General features: G+C 45.6%; 1 protein-coding gene across 1 annotated transcript in view; it reads right to left on the bottom strand.

Moving 5' to 3' along the window:
• LOC139765611 (DE-cadherin-like) overlaps nt 1–24,059 on the bottom strand; it is a 309,000-nt gene that overhangs the window by 5,689 nt on the left and 279,252 nt on the right. Inside the window, 14 exon segments of the mRNA XM_071693268.1 lie at nt 211–304; nt 504–625; nt 8,754–8,834; nt 10,808–10,888; nt 15,774–15,956; nt 16,949–17,771; nt 17,773–17,952; nt 18,136–18,177; nt 18,179–18,334; nt 19,300–19,440; nt 19,698–19,892; nt 20,384–20,416; nt 20,418–20,577; nt 23,675–23,847. Of these exon segments, the coding sequence (XP_071549369.1) occupies nt 211–304; nt 504–625; nt 8,754–8,834; nt 10,808–10,888; nt 15,774–15,956; nt 16,949–17,771; nt 17,773–17,952; nt 18,136–18,177; nt 18,179–18,334; nt 19,300–19,440; nt 19,698–19,892; nt 20,384–20,416; nt 20,418–20,577; nt 23,675–23,847 (2,464 nt within the window).

The raw sequence follows: 24,059 nt of genomic DNA, 5'->3' as shown, positions 1-24,059 counted from the left end.
TGAAGGAACACAGCCATATCTTTTTAGCGAAAATGAAGTCTAGTCTGATGCTATCTTTGATCGAGCTTCAAGGTTCCAATTAAGTTGTGGAATGAACATTTTTAACCTACGTTATAGAGGCTATAATACAAAAGAGAAACGTAGTTTCCACCAGGTAGATTGATAAGGTTTACGAACTCGAGTGAAAGAACAGTACGGTCAGCTACTTACTCGAGTCGATGGAAGACAGAGATGCGATAGACATTTCGTCTCCTTCGTAGCAGTAGTGGCGGACGTCGTCGAAATCGGCTGGGTCCTTGTCCACCTGAGGCGGAGGAGAAGAACACAGAGGACGTTAGGAGAACACACACACACACACACACACACACACACACACACACACACATGATGATAACCATCGTCATTATCATTACTATCATAATTATCATTTCATTATCCTAATTATCATCATCGTAATCACCATCATCACCATAAAGCGTTCCAACACCGACTCATAAACTCACCTTCTTAATGTTTTCATCAATGAAGTCGCCAATGCTGAGCCCCTCCGGCATCTTGGCCAAGGGCGCCTCACGCTTCTGGCGAGGGGCGTCGGCAACGTCAGGTAGCCGCCTTCTGTCCTCCCCTGTGTGAGCGAGAGATTAAAAAAAAAAAAAGAAAGAAAGAAAGAGATTAAACTTGAGAAAAGCCACAAGACAAGGTGTGCTGACCGACTCTTCAAATGAGGAAGATAAAGTTAGATGCTTTTTTTTTTACAAGAGGAAGGTGGTGGTGGCTCACGTAGCTCCTGGTCCTCCAAAGAAAACGGGAGACTTCAAAGGAAAATGTGTCAGGTTCACCTGCAGGAAAGAAGACTGAAAACGTAAAGTTTCACAAAGACGAGGAACTTTTCGTCACTTGGCCTGCAGGTGTAGAGGAAGAGAGAGACAAGATGCATTATACATTTCCATCATATATATATATATATATATATATATATATATATATATATATATATATATATATATATATATATGCCATGAGCAAGCACCGCAGAGAGATGAGAGAAAGGGATTCGAACCCAGGAGTTCTTGAGGTGCTGGGGTTGTGGGAGAGCAAACCAGCAGGCTTTGTAACAAGCTGTTGTTATTATTCACAAGGAGGAAACATTTCCATGTGAGCTTTACTTCCCCCAGCACGTCAGAGAGACTTGAACCAGAGGAGCATTAGAGAGGAGTGAGTGAATGGCCCTTGAGAGACTATGTAATCACACCATGAATATTAAGCCTTTGACCACGACCGTTCGTTCGAATCCCGAGCACGACAGTTAACGACCCTTGAGCATGATCCTTACGGCCTTTGACCCCTTGCCTCCGACCTTACTCATGAGGGTCAGGTCAAAGGCCATCTACAAAAAGTCTGGAACTCAAGTGTTGTACAGTCGCTCTCCCGTGATTTCTACTGCTGTTACGAGTGACTGAGAGGCCGTAACATCTTGCTTTTGCGTTGCATTTTGCACTTAGATTTCCTTTTCTGTCTTTGATCAAGAAGATGAAAACTTAATTCTGATGCGAATAGTAAACATATCTTGGTATAGAATACCGGCGACGCGTCACCAGCGTTTGATAAATGTGGCAGATTAATTACAAAGCCATTATTAACATCGATGAGGTATCACAGAAGATAAAGGTACCCTGACCTTTACACACACACACACACACACACACACACACACACACACACGTCTTTGCTACCTCAGCGTTGAGGAAGAGAAAGGTCTTATTTCTGTGTATTCTTGGCCACATTCTCCTGTCTTTAAGCAAAAGCCTACAAGCGTACTACAGCTCATCTGTTTGACGTTGGACTGCGTCGAAGGGCTGGTAATAGATCGGGGATTCGATGATATGAACGCTATAGAGTTCAATGTGAATTTATATGCAAGTCAGTACAGATCATGAATAACTGTATGATGCCATGATTTGTAGAGGAAAGATACAGTTGAAGAGAAGGCGAGAGAAAAGAGAGAGAGAGAGAGAGAAGTAATGAAGGATACAATTAAAAAGAAGGCAAGAGAAAAAAGACGGAGAGAGGAGAGAAGAGAGAGGAGCAGGTTGAATATATAATTTCGAGATGTTCTGACCATTTGTTAATTAATTCTGTTTCTCGTCAGTTTAATATTCTGAAGTGTTTCATTACACGCTTGTTCAATAAGATGATTGTCCCTCACGTGTTCAGTGTTTTCCATAATATCAGTTCCATGAAACTTGCGAACTCCACGAATAGCAGTGAAATACATTTTTCTTGACGATTACATTGTAATTATGAAACAAACAGTTTCCAGTAATCAGATATGACAGAGAAAATTTATTTGGCCTGGGAAAATTTGGATTAAAGTGTTTGAAAAAGCAGAGAATAAACCACAGAGAGAAGCTTGGGAGACTGTGAAATGTGTACCCCGGGTCCTGGCGGGAAGCAACAGGTTAGCAGACCCCCCCAGCACCAGCTCGTAAAAAAAGAAAATGTAAAGAGTTAAACAAATGGAAGGCCTTTTTTTTTTATTACAATTTTTTCAAGAGGAGGATTGAAAAAAAATAAAAAGACTGGCGATTAAAGTTTCGAATGGAATTACCTCTCCCATTATGGGTCTCATGTCGATTTGTATATGATAAAGAGAATAAAGGAAAAGAGATTATACATTAAAACCATTTTAAAGATTATGAAACAATAACGATGATTGTCTTGTCTGTCTGTAAGATGATGAAAAAAAAGCCCTCTGTGACTGTGAGAGCAGCTAGCCGATGCTGAATTCATATGAGGCCAATCATATCAAGAAGTTACCGAAGTTGAATCTTAAAAGAAAAGTGAGATGTGATACTTTGAAAGAAGCATTTATATGATATGGTAATGTTAACTATAGCGTTCTAGGAAACCCTCCGTGCGACGGTACGACCCTCGAGCACGACGGTACGACCTTAGAGCAGTTAGCACGACCCTTGAGAACGACAGTTTGATCCACGGGCTTGATGGTCTGACCTGTGACCGTGGCTAATTAAACCCAAGGGTCGTGGTCGTCGTACTAAGGCACTGAGAGACGCAGTCGACGGAGAAATGTACAACGGTGTACGAACAATAAAAGAATTATCTTTGATTCTCTGTTCTCTTGGGTGTATTCTGAAAATTTTCAATGTTACACACACACACACACACACACACACACTCACTTCACTCACTCACTCACTCACTCACTCACTCACTCACTCACTCACACACACACACACACACACACACACACACACACACACACACACACACACACACACTGTGGTAGGACGTGTGTCAGCGTGTGTCTCTCTCTCTCTCTCTCTCTCTCTCTCTCTCTCTCTCGAGAGAGAGAGAGAGAGAGAGAGAGAGAGAGAGAGAGAGAGAGAGAGAGAGAGAGAGAGAGAGAGAGAGAGAAGGGTGGGAGTGGGGGTAGGGGAAGATGGGTGATGATCGCCTGGTGTAAACACCGTGAAAATTGACAGCTGCCAGCACCAACACCACACCACACCACAACTGACCTCCACTGACTGCCGTCCGACACCACACACGAGACACCCTCATTCCCAAAGGTGCCCACCATGCTTTACTACCGCGCGGGGCGCAGCCTTAAACATACAAGAAACCACCCCCCCCCCTCCCCCAAGAAAAAAGGGGGCCCCTAGAGTTATATATAGTAATTATGATAATGGTAAAACAATTTCACCATGTCGACTACGAGAACTGAACCCAGGTTATGGAGAACAACGGGCGTACTCCATACCACCGCGCCACTGATGGGAGAAATTCCATCTCCCTGGAGATGCCCTCGACTCCATTTGCATCGTCCTCGGGACCAGGGTGTGGGCGTCCCGTCTCACCCTACACGCGCACACAGAGAGTGTGGGCGGGGACCAGGAGCCGCAGACGGCAAGTTCCATGAAAGGCGCATGCGTGTGAATGGTCCGCTTTGTTTCCGGTGCATTATACGTGACAGCTTGTGCCGGATGCGTGCAAATGAAGCCCTTATTCGTCTGTTCCCCGTATGCCACCTCACTTTAGCGGGAGGAGACGTTGTCTATAGTATATAAGGTGGGTGAGGGGGGCAAAGGTCTTATATAAAGCAAGTGTATACATTACAAATGTCCAAGACTGTAGAAAAAAAGAAAATGAATTGAGTAATATTTCTTCGTCAGCAGAAGCGAGACATAGTTTGTGTTTTAAAGTCCATGATCATCGTGCACACACGGCTGTGCCTCTCATTAACAGGGCAGACGCCACACCAGCTCCCTTCCTCCCTCCTTCCTGCTACATGTACGTCATCCCAGCACACCCAGACGTGTCGAGGAGGTCGACGACGTGAGTCACGACTTACTTCAGACCTCGGGATGAGAAGTGTGTCAAACTACAACGGTGGAGTACTACACTGACAGGTCCAAATGTGGCACAGAGCCACTAGGGCGCAGCACAGGCTGTGACAAACCCGTCAAAGAGTTGATGAGGAGCATGTCTTGACGTGACTACAGAACATCACTTTGTGTCGGATTGCTGTAGAGGAACTTCGTAGGCATTCATGAAGCGAGGCATTTTCTACAGACTGCATTTGGGCAGCAGCAATCACGAGAGGAACCAGATGCGAGAGGGTGGCGCGGTATGCAAATGATCAGTATCGTAAGTGTGGGATGTATGAAGCTAATCATGAATTCAGACATTTTGTTAGAATTATCAGATCAGCTGGTGTGAGAGGGAGGGTGAGGAGGGGGAGGTGGTGGTGATGGTGGGGTTGGAGGAAAATTTTTTTTTGTTTTTGTAGTTACGTAATAAGAACAGCAGTAACGAAAGTTCCTAATGACATTACGCAGACGTACGCCTATGGTCGTTCAGTGTTATTGATCATGTTGTACTCTGGCGGACCAGGAGTTATGTACTTAACACTTAGTGTCATGATTTCTTGGAGGTTGGAGGTAATCAGTGTTACAGTGGGAAGCTGTAAGTGTTACTGGGAGAACACTGAGTGTCGCCTCGAGTGTATGAATAGTGACGACTTCAGTGTAACATAGCAAGGTGTTGAGAAGTAACAAGAGTAACAGGAACAGAGGAGCGTAGAGGAGTAAGAAGAGTAACAGTAATAGAGGAGTGTAGAGGAGTAACAAGAGTAACAGCAGTAGAGGAGTAACAAGAGTAACAAGAAAAGCATATTCTCGTGGTAGCTTGAGAGAAGAAACTTTGAGATGCCTTAGGCTAGACAGACCCCCAAAGAGAGGATCTTTGCTTGTCGCAAAAATAAAGTTTGATAAGATTTCGATGATAGATAAAGAAAACAGTTACTTAATGAGATTAGCGTAGAGTTAACAACCTGGTGTGTGTGTGTGTGTGTGTGTGTGTGTGTGTGTGTGTGTGTGTGTGTGTGAAAATGATATAGTTCTAGAGGTTGCAGAGAGAGAGAGAGAGAGAGAGAGAGAGAGAGAGAGAGAGAGAGAGAGAGAGTTGTCTGCCTTGGAGAGTGGACATGAACCGATAACGTATTATATGAGAGACAAGAACAGTGGGACGGTAAACATTACGTGTGTGAGAGAGATGCATCGGATGGAGGTGTACTGCATCTTGAGGATGAGAAACATATGCTACTCCATATTGACTCCTCAGCATGATACGAGACCTAAGCTTTGTGTGGTTGGTACGAGACCTAAGCTTAGTGTGGTTGATGCTAGACCTAAGCTTAGTGTGGTTGGTACTAGACCTAAGCTTAGCGTGGTTGATACTAGTCCTAAGCTTAGCGTGGTTGATACTAGTCCTAAGCTTAGTGTGGTTGATACGAGACTTAAGCTTTGTGTGGTTGGTTCGTCTGCAAATGAGTAATCAAATGGTTTATTGAGTTTTTGGCTGCCATTCGGGTGAAGATACACTGGTTAGGTGTTACACATAATACAGTGTGTTTCCTTGTCTGTCTGATCATCAGCACCGTAAATAACTCAGTTATCAGTAATATCGGGAATCTAAGGAGTAACTAATGTAGGGTCTGCCAGCCTCGACCTGCCCTAAACGTTTGATAATGACCGGGTTAAAGGTGAAGGTCGTGGAATCACTGGCTTCGGGTTGGACACGGCAGAGCGGCTGTGGAAGGGAGGGGGAGTTAACGCCGCAAAAGTTAACAGGGGAGAAGTCCCGTCTGTCACCCATCGACCTACGGGAAGACTCAAGCCCTAAAATCTATTCTCCGTATTTGACCTCCGTACGGTAACTGAAGGACACCTGACCGTTTTCCCCACTACGGCTTAAACAATGTTTCATCTCAGAGCGGCCAATTCTGGCCCCCATTTACCCAGCCTTGGTATTCCCTCTATCCACCATCAGCCCGGCATTCATGAGTGAGCCGCGACAAATTCGGGGGTTGGGAATCTCGACTGGGTGGTGTTCAGTGGCAGAAAATGAGCCTTCGAGTCCTTTGTGAGTTGGGAAATAGCCTGCGACGCGGCAGACGGTCACCGGTAAATGTTGGAAGTCCGCCGGGAACGAGGGATAGATGACCTGACGAAGGGAGAGCTCAGGAAAACTCTAGGGAGGAGAGGGAAAGGGTTCCAGGCAGTGTCATTATTCCTGTTGAAAGAGATCCAGGCAGGGTCGTTACTCCTGAAGGAAGGGGTCCCTAGCAGGGTTCCATGGGAAGTCATTACTCCCTCTGGAAGGGTTCCAGGCAGTGTCATTATTCCTGGTACAAGAGATCCAGGAAGGGTCGTTGCTCCTGAAGGAAGGGGTCCCTAGCAGGGTTCCATGGGAAGTCATTACTCCCTCTGGAAGGGTTCCAGGCAGCGTCATTATTCCTGGTACAAGAGATCCAGGCAGGGTCGTTGCTCCTGAAGGAAGGGGTCCCTAGCAGGGTTCCATGGGAAGTCATTACTCCCGCTGGAAGGGTTTCAGGCAGTGTCATTACTTCTGCTAGATGGGTTCCAGGGAGAGTCATTGCTCTTGCTGGAAGGATTCGAGGAAGTGTCACTCCTTCTGCTGGAAGATTTCCAGGGATAGTCATTACTCCTGCTGGGGAAGTCTAGGCATGGTCAGTGCCCTTGCTCAAACAGGTCCAGGCATGGTCTTTACTCCTGCTGGAAGGATTCCAGGGGGAGATCTTTATAGCGCCTGCTGGAAGGATTCCAGGGGGAGTCTTTAATTCTGATAAAAGGGGCTTAGGAAGGGTCATTACTGGTGCTGAAATGGTTCTAGGGCATTATACCTGCTGGAAAAGGGCAAACCAGATTAGACTTTGTGATTCAAGTTTTTGCACGCTTATATATATATATATATATATATATATATATATATATATATATATATATATATATATATATATATATATTCCTGTGTGTGTGTGTGTGTGTGTGTGTGTCAAACACTTTGAATGAAGTACAAATAAGTGTGAAACGATATGTTTGGTGCCTGTCCTAAATCAAACTGCAACGTTTTAAATCAGTACGTGTTCAAGAAAGTCTCGTCCAGGTCGTTCCATTGTCGCTGGAACAAACTTATGTCTGTTCGTGTACATGACTTGCTGTCTGGGTGCGTGTGTTTCTGGTGAGGTATTCACATAGCTGGCATTCACCCCAGCTGTCTCTCACGTGCCAGCCTCCGACGTATGAACTCAGAGAAGAGTGAGTGGGGGGTGGACCAGCAGGAATGTGGTTCAAGAAGGGAAGTGAATTGAAAAAAAAAAGAAATATTCCAGTCAACCCTGACCCTGAATTGATGGTTAACTATGTAATTAGACATGGGAGGTGATAGTTAACTGTGTAATTAGACATGGGAGGTGATGGTTAACTATGTAATTAGACATGGGAGGTGATAGTTAACTGTGTAATTAGACATGGGAGGTGATAGTTAACTGTGTAATTAGACATGGGAGGTGATGGTTAACTATGTAATTAGACATGGGAGGTGATGGTTAACTATGTAATTAGACATGGGAGGTGAGAGTTAACTGTGTAATTAGACATGGGAGGTGATAGTTAATTATGTAACTAGACATGAAAGGTGGTAGTTAACTATGTATTAAGACATGGGAGGTGATAGTTAACTATGTAATTAGACAAGGGAGGTGATAGTTAACTATATATTAGACATGGGAGGTGATAGTTAACTATGTAATTAGACAAGGGAGGTGATAGTTAACCATATATTTAGACATGGAAGGTGATAGTTAACTATGTAATTACACATGGTAGGGTACACGAGACTAGTTGGTGCACGCGTGATCACCATTCGTGAGCTCCACCCGTATGTTATGGAGGGAGAGTTTGATCACACTTGTGTCACTCCGCCCATGACTTAACCTTAGAAGTTATGAGGCTTGTGTACGCATAAAACATGAGATTTCAGAAGAGCTGCAGACGCAGAAATCATCCTCTTAGGGAAGAGAAAAGAAATGAATAAAAGACGGGATTATTATTATTCTTTTTTTTTAAAGACACCTTTAGAAGATCAGTGATGCAGTGTCTACTAACTAGGAGGAGCAAAGTACCTCACACAAGCAACACAAACTGGGGCATTGATTTAGTCTATTGGGGTAGAAGCAGTTGGCACGTGAGGAGCGTCTGGCTCAAGGAGTGTGAGGCAGAGATGCGATCTGCCACAGCCGCTGCTGAGCAAGTGTTAATCACCAGGTGATCAATGTCATCACGATCAAAGAACAGAAGCAGAATCTCTCCCACAAGCAGCAGGGACCAGCTGGGACAACCCCGGGACCACAGTACAACACGTTTACTTACACACGATGGACGGGTCTGCTTCTCCCTGCAAAGTCTCATTCATGGCGGGATTAGTATAGCAATATTTGCCTGCATCTACATCTGCAGATGAGAAGAAAAAAAAAAAGATATATGGGAATTTTTGAAATATATGAGGAATAAGAATGATTCACTTAATGGGAAGGACATAGTTCAGTTTTTACATAAAAACACACATTTACTCCACGTATAAAGATATGAGATTATCTCCAGCTGACTAATATATATATATATATATATATATATATATATATATATATATATATATATATATATATATATGATTCAAGATTAGCTCGGGAAAACAACAGGAGGAGGAAGAATACATTTCAAATCATTGTCACTCCCTCTCGTATCAAATTACAAAAGGAAATCGACGCTTTCCGTACGACGTTAATATCACAAGTGACGTTACCTTTTACATAGGTGAGTCAGGCTCAGCTCATGACATGGCTCCCTGTATTTCTTTAAAGTCATGGCTCAATCCCTTTACCATCCGCCTAACCATGGTTACATGCCCGTTTCGTCATGAAAACTCGCTGGTTTTTGTCATGATTTCATGGCCGTGTATGCCTGTGACTATATCGTCTGTCCCCACTATATTGAACTAACGCCAGTGTCCTGCTCGGGGGTGGGTCGCATTCTCGGTACACCCGTGTGTCTCAGCTTCGTCTTCAGGCCGTAAAGCCGCCGTAGCTACGTCGACAGCGAGTGTAAGGGGAACGACTGATAATGCCTAGCTGGAGGGGATGGTGGTGGTTTAATGAGGAGGCTTATGGAGGTCTAGCGAGGAGCCAGTGAGGTGTGTGTCTGTGAGTTATCACAACACGAGTGTCTTATAATAGTCTCCCATTCAAGATTTTTATTTCCCTTGGATTTTAAATGCTCGCTGGTCGTGGTTATGTCTCTCCTGCGCTGACACCGCTCTAAGGCAGCCTCGTCACTGCGACTCGTTCATGACGACATCCAGGCCCCATTCTACTTTGAGGTGTGGCACAGTTGCGGTGAATTTAAATCTCCCCCTCTCCTCACGTTGCTGCGGCTCGCCGTCACCAGACGCGCGCCCTCGCCAGTCCTGGGTGGTAACGCTCATATATATATATATATATATATATATATATATATATATATATATATATATATATATATATATATATATTCCTATGAGTCCACGGGAAAAATGAAACACGTAAAGTTCCCAAGTGCACTTTCGTGTCATAATCACATCATCAGGGGAGACACAAGAGAGAAATATAACAGTCAGTTGATATAAATTGAAGAGACGAAGCTAGGACGTCATTTGGTTAACATGAATTGTCCAAAACATATATATATATATATATATATATATATATATATATATATATATATATATATATATATATATATATATATATATATATATATATATATGCTTACCTGGTCGCATATGCGGTGTCATTTTGCACTGTCGTCGGAAACGTATAGTAAATGAAGATTAGATTTTTATCATTTTGTGTTACTCCTGTTGTTTACTTGTTTGAGAGAGTGTGTGTGTGTGTGTGTGTGTGTGTGTGTGTGTGTGTGTGTGTGTGTGTGTGTGTTAACATCTTTATTCTAAGCATATCTTGTTCTTACTGTGAGTCAGAATTCTTTCCATTTGAACAGAATAAAATTATTTAGAGGATGCCCAGTATAGGTTAAGATCACTCAAAACTTACAAGCAAACACAGTATCATTGCTGAACACACAAGAAGATTACATCTAGCACTACAAATCAGTATCCCAGAATCCCCGAAAACCAGTCAGCGTTTACTACAGCGAGACACGGCAACCTTCTATTGTAGTCTATAGGTTAGAAGCAGTTGGCACGTGAGGAGCGTCTGGCTCAAGGAGTGTGTGGCAGAGATGCGATCTGCCACGGCCGCTGCTGAGCAAGTGTTAATCACCAGGTGATCAATGTCATCACGGTCAAAGAACAGAAGCAGAATCTCTCCCACAAGCAGCAGGGACCAGCTGGGACAACCCCGGGACCACAGTACAACACGTTTACTTACACACGATGGACGGGTCTGCTTCTCCCTGCAAAGTCTCATTCATGGCGGGATTAGTATAGGAATTTTTGCCTGCATCTACATCTGCAGATGAGAAGAAAAGGAGGGGGAAAAAATAATGAAAATCCAGTGGTATCATAAAAGGATCATTTGCTTAAAAAAAAAAAAGTGTATAGACAGTAGTTTAGGAACATAAAGTAACTGAGACTTGATACACGTGTGTGTCTGTGTGTGTGTGTGTGTGTGTGTGTGTGTGTGTGTGTGTGTGTGTGTGTGTGATATCAATTATACATATGTGTACATATATGCAGATACATTCAGATTTGAAAACGAATCTAGGGAAGTGTCATAATTCATGAAGGAAAATATCTTCAAGTCATTGGTACTATATCAACTTAACGATGGGGAATTCAATTTTGTTTTTCTTTCCATTTTTTGGGCCACAGTCTCTCTGGCGCCTTACAATTCTACAGTCCCCCCGAGGTCCTGCTCACTACATGGCTCCTAAATTTTCGTAAGAGAGGTGGTTCATGTCCCACTGGGGGGCCCCAGCTGCTCATCACATGCTCTGTGACACCTCTTCACATTTTGGTCTTTCCCCCTCAAGCTTAACTACCTGATGACTCTTGTTACTTATGGATCCTCACTATCTTCTGTTCGTTGACCATTAGAAAGCTTAAAGCTTACTTCACACGCACCTCACGATGGTTACAGTGGTCTGCTGCCCGACACGACAGCATGGTCTGGGACCAAGCTGTCGTGTTGTTTCTCTGATCAGTCAGGCTGTTCTTGGAGGCTGGCTGTGGCCAGCGTGTAATGCTATGGAAACCACCACGTCCCTCCGTAGTGGCTCCGTTGGCCAGTGAAATTTCCATCCACTATACAGTGCGCTGAGCTGAGCTGTAGGTAGAATACTGGAACTTTTTTCTTTCCATTCTTTCTTTGGCCTCGGTTGCTTATAGTCTGTTGTATTATTGTACTCCAGTTTTCGTTATCGCTGGTATAATCTACATCCTTCCCACACCTGCTGTGCCAATGTGGGCACTGTTCTGTAGTGCAGATGAGGAGGAATGCCAAGAATTCGATATGAGGTTTCAATTTGGGCCTTGCAGGATTTTCCAAGATATGACACGATAAATCTCCCTTGTGTTTGAGTTCTACAAATATACATGTAGCTTCAGCGTTTACATCGCTTCGCAGTAGTTGAAGATTTTGTTTTTTTTTGGAAGTGTCAGTTGCTGAGCTGTGAGAGATTTGTACTCGTTTTCTCCAGCTCTGCCATCTGTTCCCCAGCCCTTGGTAAAGCATGGTGTTCGAACCCAACAGTAACCATCTCGGGCAGTAAAAATCTGGATCGTTTCTGAGGTTGCGTACAAGTCCGCCAGGCGATCTGTATGGTCTTGCCCGGTAGCTGTCCAAGCCCAGGTGGCTAGACATAATGCGAAAGAATTATCCTTCGTCAGTGTCGACTAGAAGGAGGACGGGTTTCAGGACATGATGAATTTAGGGTGGGATTTGTCGTAGATTTTTTTTGGGTGAGAGGAGGTGGGCTGACTGGATGGACTAGCTGAAAGAGTTGTATGTTTTGGTAGGGTTCTTGAGAGAGCTGAGTGAAGGGACGGGGTTGTAGGTTTTGAAGACCCTGGGAGGGTTCTGCTGGAAGGTACTTGGGGTTGCAGTGACCAAGAGAAGCGGATCAATAGAACATTAGGATCAGCTGAAGCGTTATGTGTGTGTCCGTCGATGAAGTGAATGGGTTGTTTGTCCTCCAGCCTGTACCAATCTCACCTTAACTGTTAGCCGGTGTTTTGGTCACCGTCTTATTTTCAGTTTCGTTGTTTCTTTCAGGTTGTAACAACAAGAATGTCAGCGTCTCTCGCCGTTAACAAACGTACGTACCTGCAGTAATCAATGTTTATCTAAGAAAACACGGTTCTCCGTACGTCGTCATCCGTCTTAGTGGGTGCCAGTGAATTACAAAGGGAGTGAGATTGAATCCAATTTTCTTTCTCGGTAGCAACTCACAACTTAGCTTCCGCAACTCTCTCTGAAGAGCAGATCTCGAACTACTACTACTTCTTCTTCTTCTTCACTGCAGATGATGCTTCGAAGTCCAACTAGCTCGTATGGGATCTAAGATGGCTAGCCAGTCTGCCGAGAGCTCAGAGAACTGTGCACCAAAGCAAACATACATGTGTCAGGGGGAGGACTGTCGCCAAACAAACCCAGTGAGACACCAAGTTCTCTCGCCGCGTTAAGAGCACATTGCGACATGCAAGCCTGTCACTACTGTCCCATTAAAGACTTTTGAGACAACCGCTGCCGAATGTTAGATGTACTTCCCTTCTGCTGAATTGCCCGGGGGGCTCAGAGCCATTTATACACATCCAAGTTGGTCCTAAGATGCATCAACTTGTGGAGAAGAGTGGCCAAGTCTGGGGAGGGCGGCACTCGAGTGACAGGAAGTCGTGCAGCCGGAGGAACCAAGAGGAGGAGGGAGGAGGAGGAGGTAGAGGAGGAGGAGGTAGGAGACTAGTTCTCTCAAGTTGTGATAAGTGGCTTCTAAACTCTAGGGATCGTCACACAGAGAAACCAGTGGAAATTCTTCACAAAAGAGCACATATATATATATATATATATATATATATATATATATATATATATATATATATTTCCTACGCCGTTCGTTATAAAGTAGGGTGAGACGTCGAGACGTTCCCATTACAGAAATACAGAACATTTGTGAGCCAAAATAGAATACAGTTTGCAACAGGCGCGACGGTGTTTCTTAAGAGATTACCATTCCACTGATGTCTCCTCATACGTGACGGAAGGAGGAGCCTCCGAGACCGTGGCTCACTATCAACCCAGCTAATGACAGACACGAGGCGATTATCAACAGCCTTGTGATCAACCCCACTACGAACTATAGGAGAACAAGCAGTGGGTAGAAGTTGACCCACCTACCCTACCCCTTCCTGAGGCAAACACTACCGCAACCTGTGTGTGTGTGAGAGGGAGGGTCTAGCAGCTAACTACTACTGGACGTGTAGCGACTACAGCCGTGCGTGACCCCAGCAAAGTTGCGAACGCCATATGGAGTACCTGTGACCAGCAGACTGGAGCCCTCCTCCCGTCTTCGCGCAGCCAGGGTAAAGAACTGACGCCCTACGTGTTCTTTGACCCCATATGTTGACATGAGAACTGGGCGTCAGTTGGCGGTTTTGGGATCACTACAGCGAGCGTTATTTACAAGTTCGATATGGATAACACCATCAAAGTATCTATGACTACAACATATGGGGTATGGAGTACCTCTTTGCTACTGGAATCCCCTCAGTGACGCGGTCGCAGCGCTCAGGGAAGCGACCACGTCCACCGGGAGAGACTAGAGGTCATCAAGTAAGGCTTTGTGGGTGTGAACGTGTGTGTGTGTGTGTGTCTACTGTGAGCATATGGGCACTTCAGGCGTAAGTGCTCAGTATCTCTTGAGCATGGAGGAATGCCCTGTGGTATGTTTAAACAGCGTTTGTCATGAATGCTGCAGGGATGGGTGGTTTTCAGAGCAGACGATTAAGAGTACCTCGCATATATCCATGGAATGTTGTTCCAGATGGCTGTATGTGTGATGGGCTGATGTTTGGAATTTGGATGGGAAGATGGTTGCATAGGGCCTTTCTGGGGTCATTCTGGTGCGTATGTGTTTCGTCATTGTTGTGTTTATCGGTGTAGGGGAGGTCCTGCTGTGTAAACATATGTATATGGGGGGCGGGGAAGGAATGTAGTTAGTATGGATAGGCGTGGTTCGCTCGGGCAAGAGAGGCGTAGTTGTTCATGGAGCCCTAACGTAGCAGATGTGGTTAGAGCAGCGACAGTGTGAGCTTGCTTTGCCTTGGTGTGTGTGTGAGTGTGTGTGTGTGTGTGTGTGTGTGTGTGTGTGTGTGTGTGTTGTGTTCATATATTCTTCATCAGTTACTTTCTATAATATACAAAGAGTTAATGAACTACATATCTCCATTCTTACATACCAGTAACCGACAAAAGATGTGATTCCAGGACTAAGATGTTTCCTGGAAACGTTTGCTACCGGCGCGTCCCTCCATATCTGGGTAAACACACATCCACCAGGACCAGTGAGTGACTTTTTCCTGAGCGTCAGGATGATGCCAGACAGCTCTCACCACACCAGACCTGGAGGCGTGCTTTTTGCCGGTGGTTGAGGCTACTGGAGCCCAAGTGTGAAGAGGGTTCTACAACAAACACCTTTTTTACGTGCTACCTGACACCCACTGCCGGCATTAAGTGGTCATACATGTGATTTAAAACATGGCCTTTACGTTCTTATTTTTTCTTTTTTTTGTCAAGGGACTTTATTTATCCCGCAGGACACTAACAAAACAGGGCGACGCGGAAGTATGTTTTTTTTCTTTCTTCTTTTTATACCTAATGACTTTTATCAAAGACGCGAGAGACAGGGCAGTGAGGTGAAGTTGCGTCCTGATTTGAGTACGGGAGGTCGTCTGTGGGCTTTGGGGTTGACAGACGCTTCACACTCCTCACAAGATGACAGCAAGAGCAGTTCAAAGAGCCTGGTTTAACCCACAGTGAGATCACTCATACATATGAACGGTCGGAAAAAAAAAAGAAAATGCCCATAACGTCGATTTGCTGATGTTTTACACACACACACACACACACACACACACACACACACACACACACACACACGCATCATAAGGGTTATGTATATATTTACAGTCTGTTGCAACACACACACACACACACACACACACACACACGCATCATAAGGGGTTATGTATATTTACAGTCTGTTCCAACCCCATCTTCAATGTATTTCGACCCGAAACTTGTTACCTAACTCGGTGCAATGTAGACTTTCAACCACACTTTTACCACAATGGTCTAACCTAGGGAGATCCATGGGGAAAACAGCCTCAGTCCAACTCACCATTGAAGAGGTAGCCATCTGGGCCGACGCGGAGCAACTTGAGGTCATACTGGGTCATGTCCTTCTCGCCGAAGCCCTCGAGGTCCGTCCCGCCGATGGTCTCCTTGACTATGCCGTCCAGCTCGGGGTAGGAGACAGTCTTCTTGCCACGCCGCGCTAGACACAGGATCAGCAACACCAACACTGTAACCCAGCGGGGGAGAAGACATCAGGCGGAGGCGTTAGGGGCGTGAAGGATACGATCTACAATTTCTATGATAAAGATAGTTTCTAGTTTCCTACAGTGCAAGTTTTTAGTTTCCTGCAGTGCAAGTTATAGGTTCCTGCAGTGCAAGTTATAGGTTCCTGCAGTGCAAGTTCTGGTTTCCTGCAGTGCAAGTTATAGGTTCCTGCAGTGCAAGTTATAGGTTCCTGCAGTGCAAGTTATAGGTTCCTGCAGTGCAAGTTATAGGTTCCTGCAGTGCAAGTTATAGGTTCCTGCAGTGCAAGTTTTTAGTTTCCTGCAGTGCAAGTTATAGTTTCCTGCAGTGCAAGTTATAGGTTCGTGCAGTGCAAGTTATAGGTTCCTACAGTGCAAGTTCTAGTATCCTGCAGTGCATTCTTTTTTTTTTAGTTTCCCTTTCTTCCCTCCCTCCCCCCTTACCCCAATTTCTCCTTAGTCATTTATATCATACACAATGTACATCCACCAGTCAAAGCCAGGCCCTTGACTGGCGTGGAAGCAAAGGCTTCCAGGAGGACTTCCCTCCGTGAGTGAGCCTTCGTCATGAAAGAATAACGGGGCCCTGTCGTCCTCACTCCCAACACGGGAGTACTTCTGTAGGTGCTGGTGGAGAAGCTGTCAGTGAATTGTAGATTAAAAAAAAAAATGGGATTCATACATTACCTCGCTATGCTAATAGGGAGCGAGAGAGAGAGAGGAAAAAGGAGCCTTCGTATTGTTGTTGAAAGTTGTTATACTTTAGGAAAAGTGATGTCATTTATACTGATCAGACTTTGCCTCTCCCAAGTTTTCTCCGTCTGGTCAAGAGAACACTTAGTGAAGACCTCTGTCAGTGTGGCCTTTTTTTTTTTTTGTTTTGTTTTATGAATGATTCTGGGTACGTAAAAAGGGACACTTGGATTATCAGGTTAGGATCGAGGAATGTACAGAAGACACGACCGAGAATACTCACATATGAGGCACAGTAAGCTGACGACGATGATGACAATAGACTGCTTCCCCATTATGACCCGGGATGGCCCCAGGGCGTCACAGGGTCTGAACGTAGACTTGTCGTAGTCCGTGGCGTTGAGGTCGTAGAGGTAGTCGTTGTGGCGGAACTCCAGGACACACCCTAGGAATGGCTTGACCGTGGGCGGCGTGAGGGTCCAGTCGTGCGAGGTGGCCAACACTTTGAAATTGGCCATGGCCGCAGTTCCCCCCAGCTGCATGGGTCCCTCCACGTTGAGGAGGTGGCTGGGGGACTTGAAGCCCGCCAGGGGGACGGTCCTCTTACACGTCGGTAGATTCTCAGCAGTCGAGTTACCGAGGCAGTTGAGGACTTCGAAGGTGACGCCTCTGTCGTCCCAAGTGATGGTGTAGTCGAAGGCTCGAACCTTGTTGTGCTCTATTGGAATGGCCATGTTCACGGTCCCTGTTCCCATGTCCATGTAGGTCTGTAATACCCAGTCCTTGAGGAAGACGTATATGAAATCTCGAGGGTAGTCATTCCAAGGCCGAGGAACCGTCGGTCCTGAATACAGGAGGAGACCGTCTCCTTCCCTCGTATCGAAGGACATGAACAGTGACGCATTTTCGCACACCTTGAGCGGTTCGTACCACGCATACCCTCCCTCAAACCTCTCACTCTTCAGCTCACATCTTGGGCCGTAGTCCTCCTCAACGGGACACTTGCAGGCGAGGCTGTTGTTGGCCTTGTAGCACTCGCCACCGTTGAGGCAGAACCCGCTGTAACACTCGGACGGGAGAGGCTCTAAGGCCCCGCAGTCGCAAGGTGTATTCCTCGGTGATGTCGACGCCGACCATCGTGGTGGTGTCGCCAGCGACGACCAGAGGCGAGGTGAGGTTAGGACGCAGGAACTGCTGGCAGCTTTTGGTGTTGCAGGGGGACACGGCCTCGTAGAGACACTCGTTGATGTTCACCAGCGAGATGTCCACGCCGAGGGCGGTATTGAGCTGACGGGAAGAAGAGAACGGCGAAGTTGCAACATGATGACGATTAGTGATGTCATAAATACGTCTGCTGGATGGTAGTTTAATGATGACAGTATACAAGACAGACACAAGAGGATGAAGAAGAAGAAGAACCCACACCATCACCACCCACTCTACTCCAACTGCAGGATATGGAATGCTCACCTCTTCCCTACGAGACATCATGAGGCCATTGAGCCTGGCAGCCGGTGTAGTAGGGGGAGCTGTGGCAGTTGTATCGGACGTCCACACCGTCTGCCACGTCCCTCAGGGTGAAGATGTCCACGTTCTCCGCGGAGATGCTGTGGATGAAGCCCAGGGCCTTCTTCAGGCGCTCGTACAAGCTCGTGCCCGACGTCGCGGCCTAAGCGAAGAGAGGGAAGTGGAGTTATCGGTCACCTGCTGACGAAGGTGGGCGAGTGGAGTGTATTTCACGCGGTGAGAAATTCCCTTGCAAGTCCAATGTAAAAAAAATTTTGATCAAATTCAACCGATGCTGGGAATGTATTCGGCTATTCTACAACGCGACTGTGGGGCAACGAAATTTTATTTCAAATTTATGCGGTATACGTACAGTTAAAATTTCATTTTATTGGAGTTGAACTAAACTTTTGGAAGTGTCCACTCGAAGCTGGAAAAAGCTACAAAACCAGGAATATCTTTTTCATATTGTATCATAAAAATAGCGTTGAGAGAGAGAGAGAGAGAGAGAGAGAGAGAGAGAGAGAGAGAGAGAGAGAGAGAGAGAGAGAGAAATACCTCTACGAAACTCGACTCTCATCATATCGTCAAGATCTAAAGAGAAACTCTTCACCTTCTGCTGTTACAACTGTCTTAAACGAAGCTACAGATGTGGTGCCTCTCTCTTAACTCGGAAAGGAGTATCTTGCCCACCGTCCGAGGTAATTCACCAGTTTCTAAACTAAAAAAAGAATAACGTTTCACAATATGGATATAGTAACATTTCTCATCCTTTAAGATGAATGCCAGTACCTACCCTAGAAGAACGCCAATACCTGCCTTCGAAGAACGCCAGTACCTGCCCTAGAAGAATCCCAGTACCTACCCTAGAAGAACGCCAGTACCTGCTCTAGAAGAACGCCAGCACCTACCCTAGAGGAACGCCAGTATCTACCCTAGAAGAACACCAGTACCTACCCTCGAGAACGCCAGTACCTACCTTAGAAGAACGCCAGTACCTACCCTAGAAGAACGCCAGTACCTACCCTAGAAGAACGCCAGTACCTACCCTCGAAGAACGCCAGCACCTACCCTAGAAGAACCCGACCCCATATCCATGGAATAACGGTGTGATTCCAGGAACTTCACCTGCTGTTGCTGGAGGACCTGGTGAGCGGTGTAGCCAGCGACCCTGAAGGAGCCGGACTGTCTCACAGCCTCTTCCGTCAGGTCTACTACGGTGATGGTAACCTCGCCGATGGCCGACTCGTTTCGGTATTTGTCCTTCACCTGCGGGGAAACGGGAGGGTAAAGGAGATGAATGAGGTTGTCTTTATTGTAGAACCGAATTTTCCCCCTCACAAACAATCCCATGTGCATCCAACTGGTTCCTTCGGTAACGTCCTCAAGTCATTCCATATTTTACTGAACTTGTGGTCAAGGACATTCATGAGGTAGCAGGACACACTATATGCTGTAGACAGATACTCTAAATCGTCTAGAGTCTTGGGAGAAGTGAAGGCAGACGAGATCATAAGGCGACGAACCTTGACGAAGAGTGAGTACTCGCCCTCCGGCGTCCCCTTGAGCATGGTGATGTTGCCGTTGTTGGAGTCCACGTCGAAGTGCACGTCGACCTCCGAGGAGGTCGAGGCATCGATCTCGAAGTTCTTGTCTCCGACGTCGTAGTCGTCGAGATCCGTCACGTACACGGACCCGATGATCATCGTGGGGAACTGTCCCTGTTGGGGAAGAACGTCGGGAAAGGCGTTAATTTCTGTCCCGCTCCCGATTCTTTGGGAAGCAAGTCCGGCTTTACCAACAGGGACGAAGAGGTACATATGGTCTCGCCAGGAAGAAGAAATCGAATATACTATTCCAGTTACAACTCACAGACACACAAGACCTCTAGCGCTGAGATTCAAGAAACATATCACATTTGAGGTGCGAGAATCTACTCTCCAGTTGGAAGGGTTGTTAGGTCCAAACGTTGGGGGTGGAAGTGGCAATGAATGGACGAGATGAAAAGGAACGAAGCGAAATATGCTTTGCATCATCGAAGCCTGGACATGCAAGATGTGAGACGTGCGTGGGATAGAGCGAAATGGAACCATGTGTAACAAAAGGGCCGACGTGTTATCAGTGTACTGAACCAGGGCATGTAATCACACACACACACACGCACACACACACACACACACACACACACACACCCTGTAGCCAATATACCCACTTGGTAGTTGTAGACCTTGATGCTGCTGGCGCCGTTCGGTCATCGGGGAGTCGTTCTCGTCGCCGACCTCCACCGTGAGGTACCGCGTCCCGGTCACGTCCTCGCGGTCCCTCGTCCTGAAGGGTATCTCGTACGTCTTCTGCTTCTCGCGGTCCAGCTGCTTCAACGGCTTCAGCTCATACTGCGAGCTGGACCTGCGATCGGGCGTTGCAGGGACGGGGGAAGGAAGAAAAGAAAGTCTTTAAAACAAGTGACACTCGCGACTCGGTATGACACTTAAAACAAGTGACACTCGAGACTTGATATGGCTTTAAATCAAGTGACACTCCAGACTTGATATGACTTTAAAACAAGTGACACTTGAGACTTAATATGACTCTAAAACAAATGACACTCGAGACTTGATATGTCTCTAAATCAAGTGACACTCCAGACTTGATATGACTCTAAATCAAGTGACACTCCAGACTTGATATGACTCTAAAACAAGTGACACTCGAGACTTAATATGACTCTAAAACAAGTGACACTTGAGATTTGATATGACTCTAAAACAAGTGACACTCGAGACTTGATATGACTCTAAAACAACTGACACTCCAGACTTGATATGACTCTAAAATAAGTGACACTCGAGACTTGATAAGACTCGTTGTTTCTCATTAGAGCTGTTCATGTTATATGCCAAGCAAAGAGAGAGGCTTAGATTCCCACATTCAGCTTCGATTCTCGCTCTGAATGATGGAAGACTGAAGCAGAATTTCTAGTTTTTTTTTTTTTTGTCCATATTTCGTTAGTGTTTAAGACACACCACTTCATCCGCGTCCAATCAAAAGAACGTTTCGTTAATTCACGGGTCGCAAGGGGTCGAGCGCGTAAGTTCGAGTCCTGGTGGCGGCAGTCGGTTCACAGTCATCCCAGCTGTTCATCGTCCCCCCTAGGGATTGGTCGATGAAATGGGTACCTAGCTTAGGCTCGGGTATAGCAATCTATCTGTCTCTCTAACTGTCTTTCCGTCTATCTATCTATCTATCTATCTATCTATCTATCTATAAATAAGATGGCCTTAATTTAGGCATTCAGTTACCCGTGCCGTTTCAGCGAACATAGAATAACCTTCAGTCGCCCCAAAAGCGTTCATAAACTTGAAATGACGTGAGGTGGAATCTTCACATCGTAAGAGCGAGCAAGAGAAATTCCCCTCGCGAACGATTACAGGAAAAAGCTCCGTAGGCTGCAACTCCAGCGGGGCGGGGAGGACCGTTTCACATGGAGGATTCACACCGTAAAGGATCCTTCGAACTGTGGCGGGTCACGAGAACTGATAATCCTGAAGCAGTTATCCCCCACTGGGGGCGCGGCGCCGGGCGCCTCCCTCGCGCCCCGCTCGCCCCCGTCCTCCTCCACCGTAGATGATGAGGAGGTTTGGCGTGGATCTTTACGACACTGGAGGAGGAGGAGGAGGATGATGATGATGAGGAGGAGGAGGAGGAAGACGACGACCACAGCACCAGCAGGCTAGCCGCAGCCTCTACATGGACCATTCTTCATGACGGGGTTTGATTCGCCTTCGTCGTGGGTCCCCGACGACTTGGGGACTTCGCAAGAGGATCCAAGTTGCATCTCTGGCTGGAGGAACTCTGCCATGCAGGGAGGGTTCACGCTGGGGACTCTGCCATGCAGGGAGGGTTCACGTTGGGAACTCTGCCATGCAGGGAGGGTTCACGTTGGGAACTCTGCCATGCAGGGAGGGTTCACGTTGGGAACTCTGCCATGCAGGGAGGGTTCACGTTGGGAAAATTGTCCTCACGAGTCATAAGGAAAAACGATCGATCCTAAGCTCAGAAAGGAATGAATAGCAAACTGTAGGAGGTTAAGGAAAGGCCACGAAGCATTGGTAGAATGTAGGATACTATAGAGAGGTCACGAATCATTTATAGAATATAAGATATTATAGAGAGGTCACGAATCATTTATAGAACGTAGAATATTATGGAGAGGTCACGAATCATTTAAAGAATATAAGATATTTTGGAGAGGTCACGAATCATTTATAGAATATAAGATATTATAGAGAGGTCACGAATCATTTATAGAACGTAGGATATTATGGAGAGGTCACGAATCATTTATAGAACGTAGGTTATTTTGGAGAGGTCAAGAATCATTTATAGAACGTAGGTTATTTTGGAGAGGTCACGAATCATTCATAGAACGTAGGATATTATGGAGAGGTCACGAATCATTCATAGAACGTAGGATATTATGGAGAGGCCATGAATCATTCATAGAACGTAGGATATTATGGAGAGGTCACGAATCATTCATAGAACATAGGATATTATGGAGAGGCCACGAATCATTCATAGAACGTAGGATATTATGGAGAGGTCACGAATCATTCATAGAACGTAGGATATTATGGAGAGGCCACGAATCATTTACATAGAATAAGTGCAAGAATACTCGGTCATTAGGTTTCGTGTCATTATATCCTCATCGAATACCATGTCCCTCCCATCTGAACTCTATACTTGAACCTTTCCTTACCTAAGTTCTTAAGGAAACTGTTAAAGGTGAACCTTTTCTTACTTAAGGAAACTGTTAAAGGAAAAAAAAAGGGAGTTGCAGTTTAGCGTTGTTGACTTTAGTGACGCATTCACCAACCGCCGCCAAGGGGGTCGAGTTCGCTAAGGTTCGAGTCATGACCGCGGCAGCTAGTCCACAGTTAACCCAGCTGTTCCTCCTGCCCAAGGGGTTTTTTGATAAAATGGTTACCTTGCTTAGACTACAGCACACACACACACACACACACACACACACATGACGTATTTTTCTTTCTTGTATCTCCCCTGATGATGTGATTATTACACGAAAGTGCACTTGGGAACTTATTATTTTTCATTTTCCCCGTGGACTCATAAGAATATATATATATATATATATATATATATATATATATATATATATATATATATATATATATATATATATATATATATATATATATATATATATGTGTGTGTGTGTGTGTGTGTGTGTGTGTGTAATGAAACATCCTTGATCAAAGTATTCGGTTGCCCCTACCCTTTCAGCTAACATAAAGAAAATAAAACTCACCTTACTGTCTCAGAAAGTCGGTTGTAAGATAAAACAAAAAGAAAAAGATAAGTTTCTTCAAACTCTTCTTGCTTTCCATTTTCATTAACCTTCAGAAAGAAGAAAAAAAAAAGATAAAAGACAAAAGAAGATAAAAAAGATAATGAAAGGATGTGTACGTTCATCGCTCACCCCTGCACTGCGGAGACGCTAAACTTCTCCTTGATGTCGGCTGAGGTGAAACTCTCGAAGTCCAGCTTGCAAGGGCAACCATGTTCCTCCGTGTCCCAGTCGTCCAGCATTATGATGACCGGCTTCACGACGCTGGGGTCAGCATTCTCCATGATCTTGGCATAGCTGTTGTCCTGTGGGAGGAGGACGGAGGAAGGGAGAGAAAGACGTGAGCTCAGTAGAGGAGGTCAGGGGAAATGGAGGTCAGGGAATGAATGCCTTGCCAAACGGGAAGGGGGGGGGAAGAAAAAGGACATGCGAAGAGAATTTGAAAATAGAATTAGAGTAAGGTGTAAACACAGCGTCAAGATGGGGATGAATGGATATATTTCGTCAAGATGTTTCG

This window comes from Panulirus ornatus, chromosome 4 (assembly GCF_036320965.1).
Source record: "Panulirus ornatus isolate Po-2019 chromosome 4, ASM3632096v1, whole genome shotgun sequence".
NCBI lineage: Eukaryota > Metazoa > Arthropoda > Malacostraca > Decapoda > Palinuridae > Panulirus > Panulirus ornatus.
The sequence above is the reverse complement of the archived record's forward strand: the minus strand, read 5'-3'. Positions and strand labels throughout refer to the sequence as shown.